Consider the following 21,843-nt stretch of genomic DNA (forward strand, 5'->3'; position numbering starts at 1 on the left):
GCCCCCTCCAGCAGGGCTGGGGGGTAGGGGCTGTGGGTGGGCACCAGCAGGGGTAGGGGGCTGTTGTGGGTGGAGTGAAGGGCACTAGCGGGGGTGGGGGCATAGGGGGGGGAAAGAGGGGCACCAGCAGGGCTGCGGAGGGCTGTGAGGATCTTTAATTTTAGTAATGGACTTTGGGGGTTTTATCAGAGAATTTGTGATTTTTTTTTTTTTTTTTTATCAGGGAAAACCAGGATCCTTGCTGATGAGTCATTAGGCCACCAGCTGTTTTCCTCTTTAACCTCATAGGCTATGGGTACTAGTCCCGCTCACCCTTCCCCTTCACTCCTCCCACCGGCCTGCCCTGCCACCTTCTGGTTTGTGCTGGGACACTGGGTGGCTTCCCTCCCGACCCCGTCCTTGTCAGACTGTGGTGATCACTGGGCTTATCAGTTAAATTATTAATAGTTTAACCTTTCACATCTCTACCTTCTAGCTCTACTTCTATATGATTTTGTCACTGGATGAAGCTGAAGGGGCATAGTTTCACAGGCATCCCAGCTTTACATATGGGTACAGGAAAGGAAAAAAAGTATTTTTGGTATTATTGGACCTGGGAAAAATACTTCCAGGATGTTTCACTTCAGATTTGTTCAAAGCACTTTCCGTTGAGTTACAACATCACCTCACTGCAATGTAGATGAGGAGGATGTTTAGAAGTTACTTTCTAACTTCTAATTATAATAAATATGTTAACGTTTTCTTATCTCAGTCTGACATTTAGGGCTACTTTGCTTATACCTCCAAAATATTCAGGGTCAAACAGCTCAGAGAGGCCATTAAGACTTCAGATAACTACATTTCATGCCATTTACCTACTTTAATGACAGAATCACAAAGTAAAAGCAAGACACAAATCCGATACTAGAGCTGATGCCAGAGAGATCATAAATAAACATTGATTCCAAATTCTTCAGGCCACTAATTCTAAGAGGAAGTCCATCTAGGCTTGCAGCATTCAAGCTTCTGGTCCCAAGGGGGCTGGATCTGTAAGCATGGTCAGCCCACAGGCAAAAAGTAAGTGCTCTGGTAGCCAGGGAAATAAGAATCATAGAAAATTAGGGTTGGAAGGGACCTCAAGAGGTCATCTAGTAAAACCCCCCTGCTCAAAGCAGGACCAGCTCCAATTAGATAATTCCAGCCAGGGCTTTCTCAAGCCAGGCCTAAAAAACCTTCAGGGATAGAGATTCTACCACCTTTCTTGGTAACCTGTTCCAGTGCTTCACCACCCACCCAGTGAGAAAGTTTTGCCTAATATCCAACTAAAATTTCCCTTGCTGCAACTGCTCCTTGTTCTGCCATCTGTCACCTCTGAGAACGGTCCAGCTCCATCCTCTTTGGAACCACCTTCAGGTAGTTGGAGGCTGCTATTAAATCTCTTGCAGTCAAGGATGATTCTCTTCCATGATGGTCTTATCTGTGTGTCCAAAGATGGCTGGGGTGTCCTATCTGGGATCAACAGACTCTACTGCACCTTGGACATGTGCAGGTGGTGCTGGATTCTTGATTTGGTCCATGACACACTTTTTCTGCCTCTCCTGATTTTCAATCTCCTGTTGTTGTTGTGAGGTTTCAAAGTACTGAGAACCCTGCAGCAGATTCTTGGCTGAGTTGGGAGAATAAGACTTGTACATTGTCCATGTCTCAGTTCCATACAGAAAGGTGGGGATCATGACTGCTTGATAAACCATGACCTTGGTTTTGGATTTGCTGTCATGATCTTTGAGCACTTGTTCCTGCAGGCATCCAAAGGCTGCACTTGCACAACTGAGACTATGTTGGATCTCTTTGTCATGTCAGCCTTCTGTGAGAGATGGTTTCCAAGGTACAGGAAATGTTCAGTGTTCTCCAGAGTCGCACCATGGATATGGAATACCAGAGCTGAGGACTGTTCATTAGGAACTTGTTGGTGGAGGACCTTAGTCTTCTGAATGTTAAGTGTCAGTCCCATTCTCTTGTATGCCTCAGTAAAGATGTTGATGATTGCCTGAAGGTCTCCTTCCAAGTGAGTACACACTACAGCATCATCAGCATACTGGAGCTCAATGATTGAGGTTGGGATGGTCTTCGTTTTGGCTCAGAGTCAGCTGGGGTTAAACAGCTTACCATCCATTCAGTAGTTTAGCTCCACTCCAGTTGGAAGCTTGTTGGTGGTCAGATGCAGCAAGGAATACTGAGAAGAGAGTTGGAGTGATGATGAAGCCTCAAAGGGATTGGTGTTAAATCCATTAGTGAGAACCACCACTTGCATACTATCATGGAGCAGGCAGAAAATGGTGACACATCATAGATTCACATTCAGTGGACATCCAAACTTCAGAAGGACTTTTGGGCTGACAGAATCTAAAGCTTTTGTGAGGTCAAAGAAGACCATATAGAGAGGCTTGTGTTGTTCCTGAGATGCAAGTTTTAGCTATGTTGGTCTACAGGCAAAAATACTCAGAACTCTTGGCAGAGGTTATATCTTTTATTAGACCAACTAAATAGTTGCGAAAAATGTCTTTATTTTCAAGCTTTCAGGCTCACATGCCCTTCCTCTGGCAAAGAGGAATGCACAGATTGTAACATTTCTCCCAGGTGGAAATGAAATTTCATATACTGTATATACATTTCAAGCAGGTGAGCTCAAAAGCTTGAAAATAAAGACTTTTTTTTGCAATGATTTAGTTGGTCTAATAAAAGATATAACCACTGCCAAGGGTTCGGAGTATTTTTACGTTATTTCTGGCATTTCTCCTGCAGCTGGTGAGTTGTGAAGATCATATCAGTTGTGCCTCTTGATGCCCTAAACCCACACTGAGATTCCAGGAGGAGCTCTTCAATAAGTCAGGACAGGGAGGTCCAGGTGAGGGAGATCCCCTGCCTTCCATCAATGCTGACCTCATGAAGGAATACCTTGAGAAGCTGGATACGTTCAAGTCAGCCGGCCCTGACAATCTACACCCCAGGGTACTCAAGGAGCTGGCTAGCATTATAGCCCAGCCTCTGGCACAGATCTCTGAAAACTCCTGGCGCTCTGGTGTAGTGCCCGAAGACTGGAAGAAGGCCAACGTGGTACCTATCTTCAAGAAAGGGAGAAAAGTGGATCCAGCTAACTATAGACCCATCAGCTTGACTTCTACCCCGGGGAAGGTCTTAAAAATGTTTATTAAAGAGGCAATCCTTAATGGACTGGCTGATGCCAACATCCTGAGGGATAGCCAGCACGGGTTTGTTGCGCGTAGTTTTGCTTGACCAATCTCATTACCTTCTATGACCATGCTTCATGGTCGGACCCAGACGGTTGTAATTGATGGAAGTCACTCATCATGGTGCCCTGTGACCAGTGGGGTCCCCCAAGCCTCTGTCCTTGGACCCATATTGTTCAACATCTGCATTAATGATGTAGACACTGGAGTCAGAAATGGACTGGCCAAGTTTGCCGATGCCAAGAAATTCTGGGGCAAAGCTTCCACACCTGAAGACAGGCGGGTGATCCAGGCTGACCTGGACAGGCTCAGCAAATAGGCGGACAAGAACCTGATGGTGTTTAACACTGAAAAATGCAAGGTTCTCCACTTTGGGAGGAAAAACCTGCAGCATCCTTATAGCCTTGGCAGTGCTACGCTGGCTAGCACTACAGAAGAAAGAGAATTGGGGGTTATCATTGACCACAAGATGAACATGAGCCTGCAATGTGATGCTGCGGCTAGTAAAGCAACCAAAATGCTGGCTTGCATCCATAGATGCTTCTCGAGGAAATCCCGGGACGTTATTCTCCCTTGTACTTGGCCTTGGTGAGGCCTCAGCTGGAGTACTGCATCTAGTTTTGGGCTTCACAATCCAAAAAGGATGTGGAGAAGCTTGAGAGAGTGAAGAGAAGAGCCACACACATGATCAGAGGTCAGGAAAACGGACCTTACAATGACAGGCTGAGAGTCATGGGGCTCTTTAGCCTGGAAAAGGGCAGGCTCAAGAGTGATCTGATGGCCACCTATAAGTTTATCAGGGGTGACCACCTGTACCTGGGGGGACGTGTGTTCACCAGAGTGCCCCAAGGGATGACAAAGTCAAACAGTTACAAATTACTACAAGACCATTTCAGGCTGGACAGAAGGAAGAATTTCTTTACTGTCCGAGCCCCCAAGGTCTGGAATAGCCTGCCATCGGTGGTGGTTCATGCACCTACATTGAACACTTTCAAGAGTAAATTGGATGCTTATCTTGCTGGGATCCTATGACCCCAGCTGACTTCCTGCCCTTTGGGCAGGGGGCTGGACCTGATGATCTTCCAAGGTCCATTCCAGCCCTAATGTCTATGAAATCTATAAGTGAAAGGAAATGGTTCAGGAGTGTTCTCGCAGTGATCTTTCTTGTGGTGGACAGCAAGGTGATCCCTCTGTAGTTTCCACAGACTTGTCTCCTTTGTTGAAGATGCCTACGTGATTTCTTTTATCATGGACTAGATGCTGCACATCAGCTTCTACATGGCTCTTGATAGAACAGGATGTTGCTCCAATGGGAAGGAGACCAAGATAATGGGGATTTTGTTCCACTGCAGCCTTCATCCGTTTTCACAGCTGTTGAGATTCTAATATCTTCTGCTTGCTCCACTGCTCAGGACTTGTAGACTCATGGCTGGGGGCTGGGCAGGCCTATTATAGTAGCAATCTGTACTTACCATGTCATAGCACCATTAAAGGATATAAGCAGCTTTTCAGGAGGGAAAGCATTGTCATCTGCTGTCCCCACCACATCATGGTAGTGCTTCTGCCACTTGGTCTTCAACTGCTTATTCATCAGTTACCCCTACTTATTTCACAGCTAACCTTTCCTGAAGTTCATTCAACTATTTGCCATATGTGGACATGCTAGGTAGCAGTACAGTTCTGCCCCAGAGTGTTAACCAATATACATTGTTTTAAAGAACTGCTTGCTTCACTGCATGTGACTTTGGGTACCCTGTGCCTTTGAAGAGATGAAATCTCTCTATGCCAAAAGGTAGCTCTTTGGGGGAAGAGAGGACACAAATAGCCAGGGGGAGGAGAGGGATCATGGATCAAAAAGCCACATTTTGAGAATCCAAGGAGCCAAGGGCTCACCCTTTGTAAAAGTGATGCCTAGGGTGGTTTCAAGGAGTTCTTAACCATGACTGTCCTTCTCCTCATTGGTGTTCACAAGTAAGGCAGGGGATCTCTGGTTGACTAGTAAGTTTCTCAAGGACCAACAATGCTCTTCAGTTATTAACAGGTCTGAACTTCCCTCCTAAGGCTGCAGAAGTGAGGGAAACCAAGCAGTGGAACAGCAAACTAAGATATGAGTAAGCATGAGGTCCAGTATTTCCAATTTTTGTTTTAGAGAGTTCAACTATTCCCTTTTTTGAAATCTCATTCAATTACATAAACATTTTGTGTGCAAAAAAGAGACCTGTCTCACCCAGATCATATCACATTTTCGGCTCATGAACAAACACTGAACTGGGATTCAGAAAAGTTTGTTTCAGTTCATGGTTTTGCCACTATTTGGATGACTGTTAACTAGTCATTCCATCTGCCTGAGCCTCAATTTACATAACTGCAAAATGGGGGACAATGCCACTGACTTCACTTTGTAAAGCACTTTAAGGCCTACTGCTGAAAGATATATAAAAGCAATATATTATTAATATAAAGAGATGCAAATGGAAGCTTTATTATAAAATGAACCAGTCCTACGCCAGATGAAAACAATTTCTCAAGGTACTCACAAAAGAATAATCAACACTGTCTTATTGTTACTTCATGGCATTAAACAACTTCTAAATGAAATTATAGAAAGTATGCCATATCATCCCACTCTTTGGACTTATTTAGATTTCTTTATTATTTTGTTTGTATGTGGAAAAAATATATCCATTTTCATGTTAGGGTATATGCTAAACTCCTACAAAAAAGCCCATTAAATGCTCCTTATTCTTCTAGACATTTCATGAGACAAATTAAGTAAAACACAGCAGTAAAAGGGACCAAATTTTGGTTCCACTGAAATAAACAGCAATCTTCCCAGTATTTTAACAGAATGAGAATCTGGCCATTGAGGGAGGGAAACAAACTAACTGAAGGACAGAGCACTATTCTTAATTTTTACCATCTATGAAAATGCAAGCAATACTGTCCCCAAATACTTTAAGCTTATATGTTTAATCTGACATTCTTAAAGTTAATTTATTTTGACGCTACACACCTTAGTTCTTTTCTGAATGAGAATTTTATACAATCAAAGTATTAATGACAGAATTCAAGTACTTAACTGCTATAAGAAAAGTAAAATGCACGTATTGTTTTGTTCAAGTAGTGAGTGATGAACATAATAGAAAGAAAATAAAAACTGAAATAACTCCATATACTAAGGCTGTACGAAGCCTAGGTTGCCGATTTGATTCGGTGGAGATTTGGCTTGATTCGGCAGCTGAATCTCCAAATCTGAATCAAATCAGGAAACCCTTTAATTTCTCCGAATCGTATCGGAACCTTCCTAATCGATTCGGAGAGATTTGATGATTCGGACATAGACACATCTTTAAATGTCTTTTCTACATACCTCTAGGTACCAGGTGGCTCGTGAATGCTGAGATGCTGGGGCGGATGGAGCGTCTCACAGGAGCGTGAGGGGTGGGGGTGGCGGGGGTGTCCCAGATGTGCTTGGTAGTGGACCCAGAAGCACTTCTGCTCCACTTCCGGGTTTGCCACCAAGCACGCAGGGCCCCACCCTCCTCACCCTCATGCTCCCGTGGGACGCTCCATCTGCCCCAGCATCGCTACATTCATGAGCCACGCCTGGTACCTCGAGGTATGTAGAAAAAACATTTAAAGCTGTGTCTACGGCCAAATCACTGATTCTCTGAATCAGCATCAAATCTTCAGATATGGCCAAATTGAATCAGGACAGTGATCCCAATCAATGAATTGAATCACTGTCCACGATTCGGGCTGAATCCGAATCAAATATGGCCCATTTTGCACACCCCTACCAAAAATCTGTTACATTCATCAGGTGAAGAAAATAACATCTTTTATTGATGAGCATAGAAAAAAAGGAAAAATTCTACTTACCCTTTCCAATAGCTAGACTTCTATCCTCTGGTCATATCTAGCTCAAACTACCCTGGCCAGCAGTATTCATCTCAAATATGCTATGGGGCATTCCCAGACTGGTAGAATTGTAGCCACATCTGCTATGTACAGCCTAATACATAATGCTGAGAGTCTGGTCCAGCCAGTAGTGGGCATGGCATGCTAAGTCTAGTCTAGACACGACCTCTGTTGCCTCCAAATTTCAGTGTTTTAAAGATATTTTTATATTTTCAGCATACTACAAATCCTCATAGTTGTATGGATTCAACACTGCTTTTGTTTACGTGTAGTTGTGTCCATGACTCAAGAATCAAAACTTTCTTTTTCCGCGATATAAGGAAAATTCTCTACAATTTCCATCATTATGCCTGGTCATATATAGAGAGAACCTGGAGTAATTTTACCTTATCCTGATCAACGTCGGATTCTCTGTATACAGTCCATTTCTGTGCATCATCACTGTATAGAATTCTGTAGGCAGAGACGTAATAGTAGTATTCTACTAAAGTGGATCCAGTAGTTACAATGCCTGCAAACATGAAGGCTCCATTTACATAACCATTTTTCAGCTGGATATTTGGCATTTTTAGCAGCATTTTCATCCAATATTTCATAATATACAGCATTCACCCAACATATGCCAACTTTAGATGGAGTCAAACACATTCTCTTTATTGGGTCAATCAGTATTTTAAAGGCTTGTCTTAAAACAGAAGGATCTGTAATGTATTCATTTAGTGACTGTGACCTTGTAATTATTTTAAATAACTTCTGTTTTAATTATAAACATACATTTTCTAAACATTTTTTTTCTTTCCATTCTTTGATGGAGTGTTTGGCCTTGGCATACTTGTGCTCTTGATATACTAAAACAAGATAAACCACCGTGATTTTTGACTTTATAGATTTCAACAACACTGAAAGGATCCAAGCTTTCTTAAGCTTGGGTGATTCTATATTATAAATGGACTTGCGTAAGACAGGTATTTTATATACAGTATTAATATAGAAGTGAGATTAAAATAAGTGTAAGATTAAAATAATCAACTGCAGCCAGACAAAAGATAGTATTTGTATGGATATTAATTAGATATGGGGCAGGCAAAATACAGCCCATCGGCCACATCTGACCTACCAGGCCATTTTATCTGGCTGTGCAGCCAGGAACCATGCGCTGCTGGAGTGGCAGGCAGGTAGTGGCAGCAACAGGCAGGAAGGAAGGAAGGGAAGCAGCAGGGGAAGGCAGCAATGACAGGTAGGGAGGGGAAGAGGCAGTGAGTGGGCAGGTGGGCAAGAGCACTGGGCCTGCGAGTGTCCTCAGGCCAGGGCCAGCAGGGGCCCAGGCTGGGGCAGCAGGAATGCAGAGCCCAGACTGACAGGGGCCGGGCCAGCTCCACCCCTCTCCCTCCTGGTAGTCCTGGGGAACACCGGGACTGTGCACCCCCGGGGGTTTCCACCTGCCACTGGCTGCCAGTACCCCGAGGCCTCGCTGCCTGCTGCTGCCCCTGGTTGCAGGGGCTGTATGCAATGAGGGAGGGGGGCATGTCTGTGGAGGAGGTCCTAAATACACACCTCAACGTACACATGTACCCACAGCCCCCATCTCGCACTGCCATTCACGTGCACCCACACCCCAAACCCTCCCCCTCAACACATGCCGCAACTCTCAGCCACCCTCCCCCCACACACTTACAGTTCACCACAAACCCCACACACACATCTACCCATATACCCATACACAAGTACCCACATAAACACTCCCCCACAGCTCTCACAAACCCTGTACCCACCCACCCATATTCCCCACACCCCTCCATACCCCCCCCACAATATATAGAAGACTTCATTTTACGCTATTATGCAATCACCTCTATGTACACACTACACAAACACATAAATTAGGACAAAAATATTTTTTCAAATCAAATTAATGTATATTATTTGATTTTTAAAATATATATACATATATTTTCCAGTTCCAAGATGGCAAACCCCCTTGTCAAAAAGAGTACTCCCAGGGGCAATGGGAGGGGCTTCTGGTGACAAAGATTAGGGGATAGGACTTCTGGGTCCAAGATGGCGACCAGGGGGCGGGGCTACCCTTGTGGCCCTCAACAGCTTGCCAAAACTTGTTAAGCAGCCCTCCAGTCGAAATAATCGCCTGCCCCTGAATTAAACTGTACTGAGACAGAGAATGAAAGAAAGCCAACCTATAGCCATTAACAGTATAAGTAGTTGAATTTACACATTCTACTTCTGAGAAGAGTGAGAGACCAAACTGGTTAACACACAAAAATTATGGATCATCTTCTTGACTCTCTGGGTAATGAAGACAATGTCTACTCTGTCTAAAACCAATTCACTTTCTGCATGCAAAAGATTGTGCACACACATACGAACACACTCATTAAGAACAACGTGAAACAGTTTGAAGAGTTAACACAGAAGAAATGGAAGTCAATGGCACCTAGAATGCACTTGCGGGTTTCATACAGAACACAGTTAACACTTACTGAAGCAGAGACCATAACCTCATTGGCTTCCATAAACAGAAAGAAAAAAGCCTTGGTGAAACTGGCAAAACAGCAGATGATAATCTTTCTACACAAACACAGGTTACTAAAGACGAAACAGTCTTAAAGAACTGCAAAAGAGTTTCTCTCACAGACCGCTGTTCACTTACCTTACACATATCTACTTAAAAAAGACAACATAGAAAAGAACAGGGACAATTGTATGGGTAACCCCACTCCCCAAAACCCCAACTATACTGTACTTACATAAGAAAACTCAGTAGTCACAATATGCAAGCCCACTACAAAATCTTGGGAGAACTCCTAAGAGCTACGATGGCCAGAGGCTATTCTCCAGCTGACACAAACTGCCATCTATATGCAAGATGGTTTATTAGTTGACTTGTGCTCCTACTTACACCAAATACAGGCTTACTGCTCTGAATACTGAACAGTGCCATTTGGTGAAACTAGAAAACTTATTGCACCTGTAAAGTTGACAAACATCCTACTCAATGAGACCTCCAGGAAAGCAATAAATAGTTAGTCCTATTAAATATTCTATTAAAAATTAAGCATTGTGAAAGTTGCTGCCAATCATCTTTGCAATTTTCTCCAAATTTTCAAAGTTGGTGTTGTTGCTCTTACCACCCATATTAAAAAATGAAAAATTTTGAAGCACGTAAAGATGAAAGTGGACAATACACATGTGACTGTTGAGATTGAGCACATGCATAGACATTAATTAGATGCACTGTATATGTGAGTAGCAGCTACTTTCTCTACAACCACATGACTGCCTACCATTAAAATGAGAAGAGTGCATTTATTCTGTTCTCTCCAACAAAGGAAGTATAGATGCAGCACATCAACTTTGAGAGTGAGAGGAAGGAGATATTAAAAAAAAAGATAAATGAAGATATTATGCACCCCGAAGAATGAAATTATAAATGGTTACACAATGGTGAACATGTTATACTTTTTGAAAGATAGGTATTACAACTTCACCCTATACTTGGCATCCTGTGCAGTGAAAGGACATACTATATATACTTATTTGACTAGAATCAGAAATTAGAAATAGATTCAAGAGACAGGACAAGCACTACCATAAGAATAAATGGCATAATACAGATGAGATATATAAATGTGAATAATGTATAGAGTTGCAGAGAAGTGCACAGCCTTGTAAAGAGAAACATAATGACTCCCACCTCAAAGAATTTTGTAATCTATGTTAGACAACTGGGAAGATTTACAAGATACATGGCATGAGGAAAGGAGAGAATGGAAAAAGAAAAAAGCATTTGGGTGAGAAGTTACAAAAGAAAATCCTGCTCCAGGGAAGACAGCCATTTTGTAGTAGTTGTTATGTTTTTGCCATCTTTAATATAAGTAGGGGTGAATGATAGCAGCTAGAGTTATAAGATCAGTGAGAGAATCATAGAATCAAAGGACCAAAAGGGACCTGTAAGATCATCAAGTTGAGTCCCCTGCCATGAGCAGGAGGTAATTGGGCTCAAACAAGCTCAGTGATGTACTTGTCCAGTCTCCTCTTGAACACCTCCAAGGATGGCAACTGCATTACCTCTGCTGGGAGTGTGTTCCAGATTCTAGATACCGTTACAGAGAAGAATTTTTTCTTTATGTCCAGCCTAAATTCTTCCTCAACTAGCTAGTGCCCATTGGACCTCATCCTCCCAAGGGGTGCCTTTCTGAAGAGTTGCTCCCCTAGAGCTTGGTGTTCACCCTTAACATACTTGTAGGTAGCTACTAAGTCACCTTTCAGTCTTCTCTTGCTCAAACTGAACAAACCCAGTTCCTGGAGTCTCTCTTCATGAGGCCTAACCTCCAGCCCCCTAATCATGTGAGTGGCCCGTTTCTGTACCCTTTTGAGCTTATCCACATCCTTTCTGAAGTGTGGTGCCCAGAACTGGACACAGTACTCCAGCTGTGGCCTCACCAACACTGAATACAGCGGGAGAATCACCTCTCTGGATTTGTTTGCAACACATCGGCTGATACGCACCAGAATTCTACTTCCCCTGCTGTCAACTTCATCACACTGTTGGCTCATATTCATCTTCTAGTCAATTGTCACCCCCAGATGCAGTGCCACCCAGTGGATTACCACCCATCATATAGTTGTGGTGAAGGTTCTTCCTATCCAGATGAAGAACCCTGCACTTGTCCCTATTGAACCTCATCTGATTATGTTCAGCCCATAGGACCAGTCTGTCAAGGTCATCCTGGAACCTTACCCTATCCTCAGATGTGCCTGCATTTCCCCACAGCCTAGTGTCATCTGCAAACTTAATCACTGAGCTTTCCATCCCAGTGCTTGGGCTGTGCCCTTTAACATCTTTATCAGCAACTTCATCCAAGTTACTGATAAAGATGTTAAAGGGCACAGCCCAAACACTGACCCCTGGGGGACACCACTGGAGATGGCCCTTCAGGATGAGGCCATCCCATCAATTACAACTCTTTGGGATTAGCCTCTGAGCCAACTGCCAGCCCACCTCACTGTAGACTGGTCTAGGCCAACACCCTCCAGCTTAACTGAAAGAAACTCATGGGAAACAGTATCAAAGGCCTTGCTGAAGTCTAGGTAAACGATGTCAACCTTATATCCCTTGTCCAGCTGATTAGTTACCTGGTCATAAAAGGACACCAGGTTTGTTAAGCATGACCTACTCTCAACAAAGCCATGCTGATTGCTTCTTAATACCCCACCAGTTACAAGCTTGTGGCTGATGGCCTTCTTGACAATTTTTTCAAAGATTTTTCCCAGGACTGAAGTCAGACTGACAGGTATATAGTTTGCAGGGTCGCCCTTCTTCCCTTTCTTAAAGATGGGTATCTCGTTAGTCCTCTTGCAGTTGTTCAGGACTAGTCCCAAGTTCCATGACTCTTTGATCAGCTTCGCCAGCCTACTATGAGCTCAGCCAATTCTTTCAGGACTCTCATGCAGGTCATCTGGCTCAACAGACTTGAACACATCCAAATGTTCTAAGAGTACCCTCATCTGTTCAGGACTGATTTCATGTGGATTGTTGTTTTCCCCATATTTCCTGGGCCTCTGGACAGGTGAACAGCTCCCATCTGATTTCAGGAATACTAATGTAAAGTAAATATTTAAGAGCTCTGCCTTTTCACGAGGATCAACTGTAGGCTGCCCCCCCATATTCAGTAGGGGTCCCAGAGTGGAGCTTGATATTTTTTCTTGCTCCCTATGTACCTATAGAAGGACTTTTTGTTGTCCTTTATTTCGGTTGCCAGTTTGATCTCCATGCCTACCTTGGCTTTCCGTGTCTCATACCTGCAGACCCTGGCCATATGACTGTACTCCTCTCTGGATGCTGAACCATTCTTCCATTACTGATATGCTTCTTTTTTCTTTTTTAAAAGTTCCCTAATATCCCTGTTGAGCCAAGTGGGTCTTTTGGCTCCTTTCCTGCCTTTTGACTGTGTGGGGATGGCCATCTCTTTTTGAGTAGTGAGAATTGCCCCCTTAAGGAAACACCACTGTTCCTGAACTCCCAAATCATCCAGTCACTGGTTCCAGAGGGCCTTTCTAACTGGACTCCTGAGTTTAACCAAAGTCTGCCCTTCTGAAATCTAGGTAAGTTAAGATGAAGGCAAGATAAAGTTGGTTGAATTTTGATTTATAAATGTGATGACACTATGAACATTAAAAGAGAATAGACTGTTGGGACAACAAACAGAAATGTGGAAGGCTAACAGGAGAGTGTAACACTAACACAAAAACCATCATCATAACATGGAATCCCTGATTTTTCAAGTAATACTTATAGATTGGAAGCATGATCCTGCCATTTCCCTTCAACATAATGACACTGCCAAGATAACAAATGATCACAGAAGGTTAGGGGATATAAAAATTAAACTGCATACTGAAGGAAAATTGAATAAGAAAAGAACACGGACCAGCATAGTTCACTTTACGCCTGTTAGACAGGCAGAAAATAAATTAAAATGCAGACACCATGAGACCTAAAAGCACTGAGCCATTAGTAAATGCTTGTAAGTGTTATGTAAGATAAGAAGTCTTATTTCAGTGATCCTCCTCAAAAAAATGCAAATTTTCTAATCAGTGACAGTTGACAACTGAGATGAATCTAAGAAAGGTCTAAGCCACAAGCAAATCCAAGGACAGAACAGCCAGCAGAAACAGAAGGGTTCAAGATCCAATATGAGGCAGGAATCAGACACAAAATTCAAAGGAAAAATACAAACCCGCCCTCTAACTAGAGACCATGGAAGCATCATTGATTTAATTAAAAACCCATTAAACTTCCTCTATAGTCCTAATTTAGAATGATAAAATTTAGTCACTCCCTGTACTGATAATAGCATTTTTAAAGCTAGCTCTGATCTGGTTACCTGTTATTTTCTTTTTTTTATTCAGATCTATTTGTAACCACTGATCTCCGTCAGTGGTTAAAGCAGCCCAAGGAGGTCCAAACCTTTTCAATCTGGCATTTTCAGGTTTCCAAATATTTGCCTGACCCATTCGGTCAGACCACTCCAGAACTGATGATGCAGTAATCTGAGAATCAGGGATTACTCCAGATTCCATTCCCAGTGTTCCATAGCAACCTGAACAACACAAGAGATAAAGGAGAAGGGGTGGAGTGGGGAAAAAAAGTCAAAGCTACACAGATAGCATTTTCATGTTCAGAATTCACCTTTAAAGTTCACAATTGTAGTCTGTATGAAAAATACTGGACTTGCATATTGGCATTTAATTTTAGACTCTGACAAATTACCTCAATATTTGACAATTCAAATTTGATTAAAAATCAGGCAATCATAAGGGCACAAAGGGCAACTTGCTTGGTAAAGACAGAAGTGTCTAATGGCATATCATGGAGTAATATTAGTTTGATATTAACACCTACAGTATAACAAGCGTAAAGAACAGAACAAACACAGGACTGGAAGGGATCTCATGGATCACTCAGTAACCTCCTTTTCACCTGATAATGGTTAAGTTAAAAGAAAAACTATCATTTCCTCTTTGCCAAGTTCCATCTTCAGACTTCTTGCAGTAATAGTCATCATACCCAGCTTCCCAGTAACTTCTCAGCTGGCGTTATAAAATGCAGTACTGACGTGCAGACATACCTACTGAATTTCCCACCTAGAAAATTAGTTATCTTATCAGTTAGCCTGATAAGTCCCTGTTCCCCCAAGCACTACCAGGAGTGACTAGGAATAACGGTCACAAGCTCGCAGAGGGTAAATTAAGATTAGACATCAGGAGGTGCTACTTCACTGTCAGGGTGGCTAGGATCTGGAAACAACTTCCAAGAGAAGTTGTGCTGGCTTCTACCTTGGGGGTCTTTAAGAGGAGATTAGATATACACCTTGTTGGGGTCGTTTGACCCTAGTACCCTTTCCTGCCATGGCAGGGGTTTGGACTCGATGATCTACTCAGGTCACTTCTGACCCTACCAACTATGAAACTATATGATCTACTTTGGTAAATCAGTATTGTATTTTGTCCAACTTCTCATTTACTTCCAGGTCTTTTAAATGTGTAGGTAAGATTATTTGTTATAAGGCCTTGCATATTAATGAGGTCAGACTAATAGTTGTGTATGTTCTCAGACAATTTTCCCCCTTTCTTTTTCTTAAAGAAATCCTACATTACATATTTTCCAATCATATGGTGCAATTCCCAACAACTTGATAGATTTAATACAACTGTTTGTTACTGGGCCTGCAATTGCACACACATTCTTTCAGATTTTTGGTTCTCCCTCCAAAACAAATGGCCATAAAGCTCTGAGCTTTGCTTCTACCTCAGATGGGGCAAACTTCCATTTCCAGATCCTTATCTACATGATCCATGCTCTCTTTGTCCCAGAGTTCTATATCATCAGCCTTACCGCACACTGAGACGAAATACTAATTTAGGTTTTTGCCATACCTAGATTATTCTTTATTTCTACCATGAATGCACTGTGGACTCACTTTCTCTTTATTCAGTTAAATGATACATTAGTAAAGTTTAACGGAACCTACATTGGGCTTACTGATATTTATAACACGCAACAATATTATATGAAAACTTACAAGAAAAGCGGTTTCAATTTGGAAAACAACAACTAATTTACCATAGCAAGGATAATTTAAGAGATATTCTAGAAAGGGTAAACATGAAAAGCAATAAAGCCCTAAAATGTGCAAAACTGACAATTCTGGGCAACAATCTAACAGTGAAGGTCAATGTGAGTTAGGTCTGAGAAAGGAGGGGCAGTCATGATAGATCAGGCAGCTTTGTTAGCACCTTAAAGAGAAATAATCTGGAACACTCCATTCAGTTTTGAGCATCGCAATGCCAGAAAGATATAAGTTAAGAGAACTGAGTTTTTTTAAAAGCTAAGTTACTTAGCAATAGGCAACAAATGATCTGTAAGAATGGAATATAAATAAGAAACAAATTGAAAAACTGCTGTAAATACAGAGTACCTAAGCAAATGCCAATAGCTCCAATTTTCAGTGCATTGAAATAATTTTATTCTTGTACTTTAAACCATATTAAGAAAGAGAAACAAGTAATACATTATCTTTCTGTGGCAAAATAGTTTTGTCGCATATTGTTCTACAGGGAAAGACTTAAAGGGCCATGCAAGTACAATTTGGTTAACCAACATCTTTGTTGGGTTTAGGAAACATTTCTGGATGTCTCCAATCTAGACACAGAAGATTAATTTAGAATGATAAATAGAGTTCTAGCTAAGAACAGCTGAATAAAATTTAAAAGATTGAGAATCACTAAATTATTCCTTATACTAGGGGTGGGCAAAATGGCGGATCTTCGAAGCAGCTGGACTCCCCCCTCCCAGACCTCCCCCCATTTTGCAGCACATTGGCTTTATTTTAAAAGCCCAAGTTTTTATAAAATCCCAACTATATAGAGCGTCAAATAAAAGATAGAATCTTAAAAATTCCTTGCTTCTTGCATTTATTAAAGAAAACCTTTTCCTACATAGAAAGTGCATATAATGAATAAATCGAATATACATTGATATTCTTACCGCTAGTCTTAAATGTGAAGAGGCTTGTAGATAATGGACCTCTGCAGAAACAAAGGAAGAAATAAAAGTTTTTTGTGTGGGTGCCAATGGGAACTTTTAATTCAAACTGTTGCCTAACTTATGTTCTAATGAAGGAATAAGGAAAAATAAGTGCCATACTGGGTCAGACCAATGGTCGACCCAGGCTAGTATTCCATCTCTCACAGTGGCAGAAGTGGATGCTAGAGGGAGAGCACTGAACCAGATAGATCTGGAGTAATCCGTCCCCTATATATTACCCTCCCTGGCATCCACTATTATTGGTTTCGAGATGCCAGAGGATACATCTCCATGCATTCTGTTCAACAGCTATTAATAGATCTAGCATCCATGAATTTGTCCAGTCCCTTTTTGAACCTGGCTATGCTATCTGCCTTTACCAGCTCCTGTGGCAATGAACTGCACAAGTAAACTATACATTGTGTAAAAAAGTATTTTTTCTTGTTATTTTTAAACCTGTCTCCTACATGTGTCTGTTAGTTCTAGTATTCTGGGAGTTAGTGAACAAGAGTTCCACACCTTTCATGATTTTATAGACCTCTATCATGTCCCCTCCTCAGCCTTCTCTTTTCAAGGCTTCAAATTTGGAGAAACAATAGACAACAATTTTTTGGCCTTCTGAACAAAAGTAATGTTCTAATCCTCTAAAAATCCTGCTGGCTACATAATATGGTATCGATAACTTCTTCTGAAGTATCAGTACAGGTCTCAAAGAAGATACTTCAATACTGACTCCTGTCTTTCCTCAAGGCTTGTAATTTTTTTAAAAGTTTCTACTGTTACTAATGCTGATTCAGCTCCAGTGATGTTAGCCACACTGGAAGCCCATGAACAGAACAACATTGCATCAATCAGAACAATAAATGTGACTTGCTTGGAGCAAGCTTACTGAAAATAACAGCAGTGGCCAATGGGCTTTTTATAATAAATTTCCAACCCTGCTATCAACAGTGGAACTGATCAGATGTCAGAGATAGATGACGGTGTCCAAATATAAGTCATTATCTATGTTAGGTCAGCCTAAGAAATTAACCTGAAACAGAAACAGGTCTTCTTTTTTCACAAACGTATAAAGAACTATATGGCATGGGGTAGTTCAGGGATGTCAAAGACGCAGCCCATGGTAATCAATCAGTGGCTCGCAGTGCTGCCTGTGGAGTTCAGATCAACCTCACATGTCACATGTGCTGGCCCCAGCCCTATGGGTAGGTTGGAGTATAGACAGGCATGGAGCCTGTCTGGCACAGGCTACACATGGCAACAGGATCTGTCTGGTGAGGATACTGGAAGGAGCGTGTGCCCTGGACTGACCCTGGCTGCTGCCTGCAGTAAGCATGCTGGTTCCAGCCCCATACTCCACATGTAGTGTGAGCTGACTCTGGCACTCCGTGTGGCACACTGTGTAGGGCAGATCTAGGCACATGTTGCATGTGGTACAGTGGGTCCATGGGGCATGTTCTGCACATGTTGCCTATGCCAGACTGCTTTATACATTGGATCCAGTACATGGGGCTGGTCGGTGGGCCTGATCTGGTCTGCAGACCAGCCCCGCATCCCTTGTTTGGCCCCTGGGGCCAGATGATTTTGAGACTCCTGGTGTGGTTCAAGCTGCTGAATTCAAACTGAAAAAGTTTAACAAGGAAAATAGGCTAGAATTTTTTATATCGTTTCCTTGCCCTTTAATCTATTCTTAAGGGGAAGGAGGAGGAAGGGAGGGACTCACAATAAGAAAACTGAACAAAGAATTACAAATTGGACTTGAACAGTAAAGTTTCAGTCAAGACTAGCCATGTTCAATCAAGAATGGATTTAAACGAAAGACTTAAAAAGCACATGGCATGACAATAAATTCTGAAGGTATCCTCTCTAATTTTGCAAGGAAGATATAATTTCCCTTGTGATATAGGTGTCCCTTGTGATAGTCTACAAAATCAATCATATTACAGGAATGAAAACAATATAAACATTAGAGGGGCACCAATAAATATTTTCTTGGCCAACACCAATAGCCGATTATTCACCAAGCTATCAGCCGATCCTGATCTGATAACTGATTTACAGGAGCACAGCCAGGCATTATGGAGAGCATCTCCACGCAAGTAAATCTGTGGAGGGGAAGTGGTGTGAGGGGGGCAGCTCAAGGCCCCCCACAGTGAGGGAGGGAGTGGAGCATGGAAGGGCCTTGGGGCACTGCCCAGCTTGGGCAGTGAATGGGACCCTAGAACCAGGGTGCAGAGTGGGACGGAGCCACAAGTGGCTTGTCTAGGGGATCAGTGTCCTGGTGCTTAAAAATGCCAGTGGTGGCACTTGAACTAAAGCTTGTCAAATGAGATTCTAACTGGAGCCAAGAAGGTCGAGGGTGGATGTGGGCTGCCCACTGTGGACTCAAGGCTCTCCACCCTGTTGCCTTTGCCCCAGAGGCTGTGCACTGGCTGTGGATCCCCTACCTATCTGGCAGCAGAAGGCACAACTTGCTGCTGCTACTGTTGCTGCTGGATGGGCAGGGGATGCTTCTGGTGCAAAGGCAGCAGGGCAGAGAGCCCTAGCCCACAGCAGGCAGTGCACATCTGCACTCACCCTGTGCACATATCCAGGGGAGCACATCCAGGGGTGTGTACAGTGGAAGGGAGCCGCCCCCCCCCACACCTTGCCTTGTGCCCCCTGATTGAACTGCCCACTCCCCGTCCCAGCCCTGGGTCACATTCGCTGTCCCCAGCCCAGCCCCTGCCCCTCTCTTTCCCTCACTATGGGGGCCTTGATCTGCCCCCACCCCGCCCCTTTCCCGCCACAGACTTACTTGTAGAAAGCTGCTCTCCACACTGCCCGGCTGCATTCCTGGCCATGTGCATGCTGCATCCGGGGCCATGGCCAGAAGTCACATTATATTTACTGGTACATTATTGGCTACACTGGCCAAAAAAATCCAATAGCTGATAATGTTAATTGTTCTTTTATCGGTGCTAATCCAATATAGCACAGATATATCTGTGCACCTCTAACAAACACTTACACAGATTAGAATATACCTTTCCTGTGGATGGGTATTTTCACTAATTTAGAATACTAAGACTATGCCTGATGATTACAGGTGCATTCGTAGATCTGCTATTAGCCAGACATAAGTATAAAAATATAACATACAAAATACACTTACACTTTTGATGTGACATTGTTAGCCAGAGAACCTTCATAATATGGAATCCCCTTGCTGATTACAACATTGATTCGGCCACCCAGAAAATTGGACACCACTCCTGCATGCACACCAGCCATGCAAAGAGATGAGGACTTTGGAAAAAAAGAAATGTCAATGTTATATTCCAATTCCTTCAGACTGTTCATATATTGTTTTATTACCATAAAATACACACTGTTAATATCTCCCTACTACACACAGAAATCATATATCTGTTTTAAAATAAGGTTTAAAACAAATACATTGATTTGCATTTACCTGTTTCTATAGAAGGTGTGAAATAGGATATTAAGAAAATAAGGTCTTTAGCTAAAACTTAATATTAACCTAAAGTAGACTTTTGATTCTGATTTTTAATGCGTGCACAAAATAGTGTAAGTACAAAAAAAACACATAAACAAAATAAAATTGTGCCCAAGGGACAATTATAGGTCAGTTCCGCATTTAAGCTGAATGCAATTTTTATGGTTATTTTGAAGGGGAAAACAGTAGACCTTCACTCACAACAATGTTGTAAGACAAACACCCATAACAGGCTTTTATTACAGAGCAAGGAATTTAATCAAAATGCATATAGCTATGCTTACTTACATCTCTGTATCCATGAGGAATAGTTCCAGAAATGTCAACAAAAGGAATCGCACATCCAGCTGGGCAATACTTACTAAAAGAGAAGGAAGCATGCAGTCATAACAGGCATACCACCATCATGATTTACTCTACAAAAAAATACTGCTTTAAGAAGCAGCACACTTGAGTTTAAAGTTTTGTATTAAAAACCACAAACAGGAAATTCATGGTTTGTTTGGCTTATAATATTCTACACTGCTCCCTAACAAACCACTTATTGGTATGTCATAATTTGAAACAGCTTTCAAGTAAGAAATATATTTATTATTCAGGAAAAGAGTCATACAGTTAAAGATCATGCATTTAAAGCATGGAATGAAAATGTGCTTTTTAACTAGACTGCTGTTTTTTAATAAAGGATGTATAAATCTAATGTTTGGTACCATACATATAACAGCTGTAACATATGAATATTGCAAATCAGAATCTAATGTTCTAGTGTATTTTATTTACACACCATTAGACAGTATCTAGAAACTGTACTTTAAAAAAAATGATGCATCTGAAAGGTGTACGTACTTTACAGCAGCTTCAGAAAATAATCATAAAAATTGACTGATTTTGATTAATATTTTTATACCATGAAAACACCTTTATTGTCTTTTAGTGCCATTTCTTACCGCAAATAAGGAAGTGCAAAACTTAAGAGAAAGCTATTTGTGCTATACTGTGGCCTAAATGTCACCACTTCAGCACCTACATTAGTTCCAATGCAAATTCAGTGCTTTGCTGAATAGGCATATACCACTAAATGGAGGTGTATTTATGGAGAGGTGAAATTTATGGATAGAGAAGGGAGGTGTGAAAAGGATGAACCTTGAAAGATTTGGCAACGACATGACTTCTGAAGAACTTACTAAATTAACTAGAGTTACCCAAATTAATTTAAGGGCATTACAATAGCTTGTACTTTTAAGCTGTATACTTATTTAGAAAAAGTCCTGTTGTCCATCTTTGTCTTCCATTCAAGCAGGAAGAATACAACTGCTTTTATGCCACAGCAGAACCTCATTAATTCACACTATGAAACCCAACACAAATTAAATTAATTTCATAAATTTGAGGGAAGCAGACAATAGAAAAGCAAGCTAATGAATCCTAAAATGTACTTCGATCCTTTGACAAATGTAGTTTTGATACGGTAATACTTGTCTTTCAGTATATGTTCTGTAGTATATTATATATAATCATATTTCTCAGTAATAAGGAGAGGTCACTATCTCTTATTTTTTGGCTGGAAAGCAGGACACTGCTAACTTCTATGT

General features: G+C 41.8%; 1 protein-coding gene across 5 annotated transcripts in view; it reads right to left on the bottom strand.

Annotated features, from left to right (window-relative positions):
• Positions 1–21,843, bottom strand: part of DCBLD2 (discoidin, CUB and LCCL domain containing 2) — a 90,634-nt gene that overhangs the window by 30,813 nt on the left and 37,978 nt on the right. For all 5 annotated transcript variants that reach the window (XR_016443330.1, XR_016443328.1, XM_090055920.1 and 2 more), the window contains exons 5-9: positions 20,540–20,612; positions 19,907–20,040; positions 16,714–16,754; positions 14,051–14,266; positions 7,535–7,659 (exon numbers count right to left, since the gene is read on the bottom strand). Coding sequence is in view for 3 of the 5 variants with exons in the window: in XM_090055920.1 (XP_089912046.1) it covers positions 7,535–7,659; positions 14,051–14,266; positions 16,714–16,754; positions 19,907–20,040; positions 20,540–20,612 (589 nt within the window). In the remaining 2 variants the exon portion in view is untranslated. The remainder of the gene's footprint in view (positions 1–7,534; positions 7,660–14,050; positions 14,267–16,713; positions 16,755–19,906; positions 20,041–20,539; positions 20,613–21,843) is intronic.

This window comes from Crocodylus siamensis, chromosome 1, assembly GCF_052110815.1.
Source record: "Crocodylus siamensis isolate JL-2025a chromosome 1, ASM5211081v1, whole genome shotgun sequence".
NCBI classification, from domain to species: domain Eukaryota; kingdom Metazoa; phylum Chordata; order Crocodylia; family Crocodylidae; genus Crocodylus; species Crocodylus siamensis.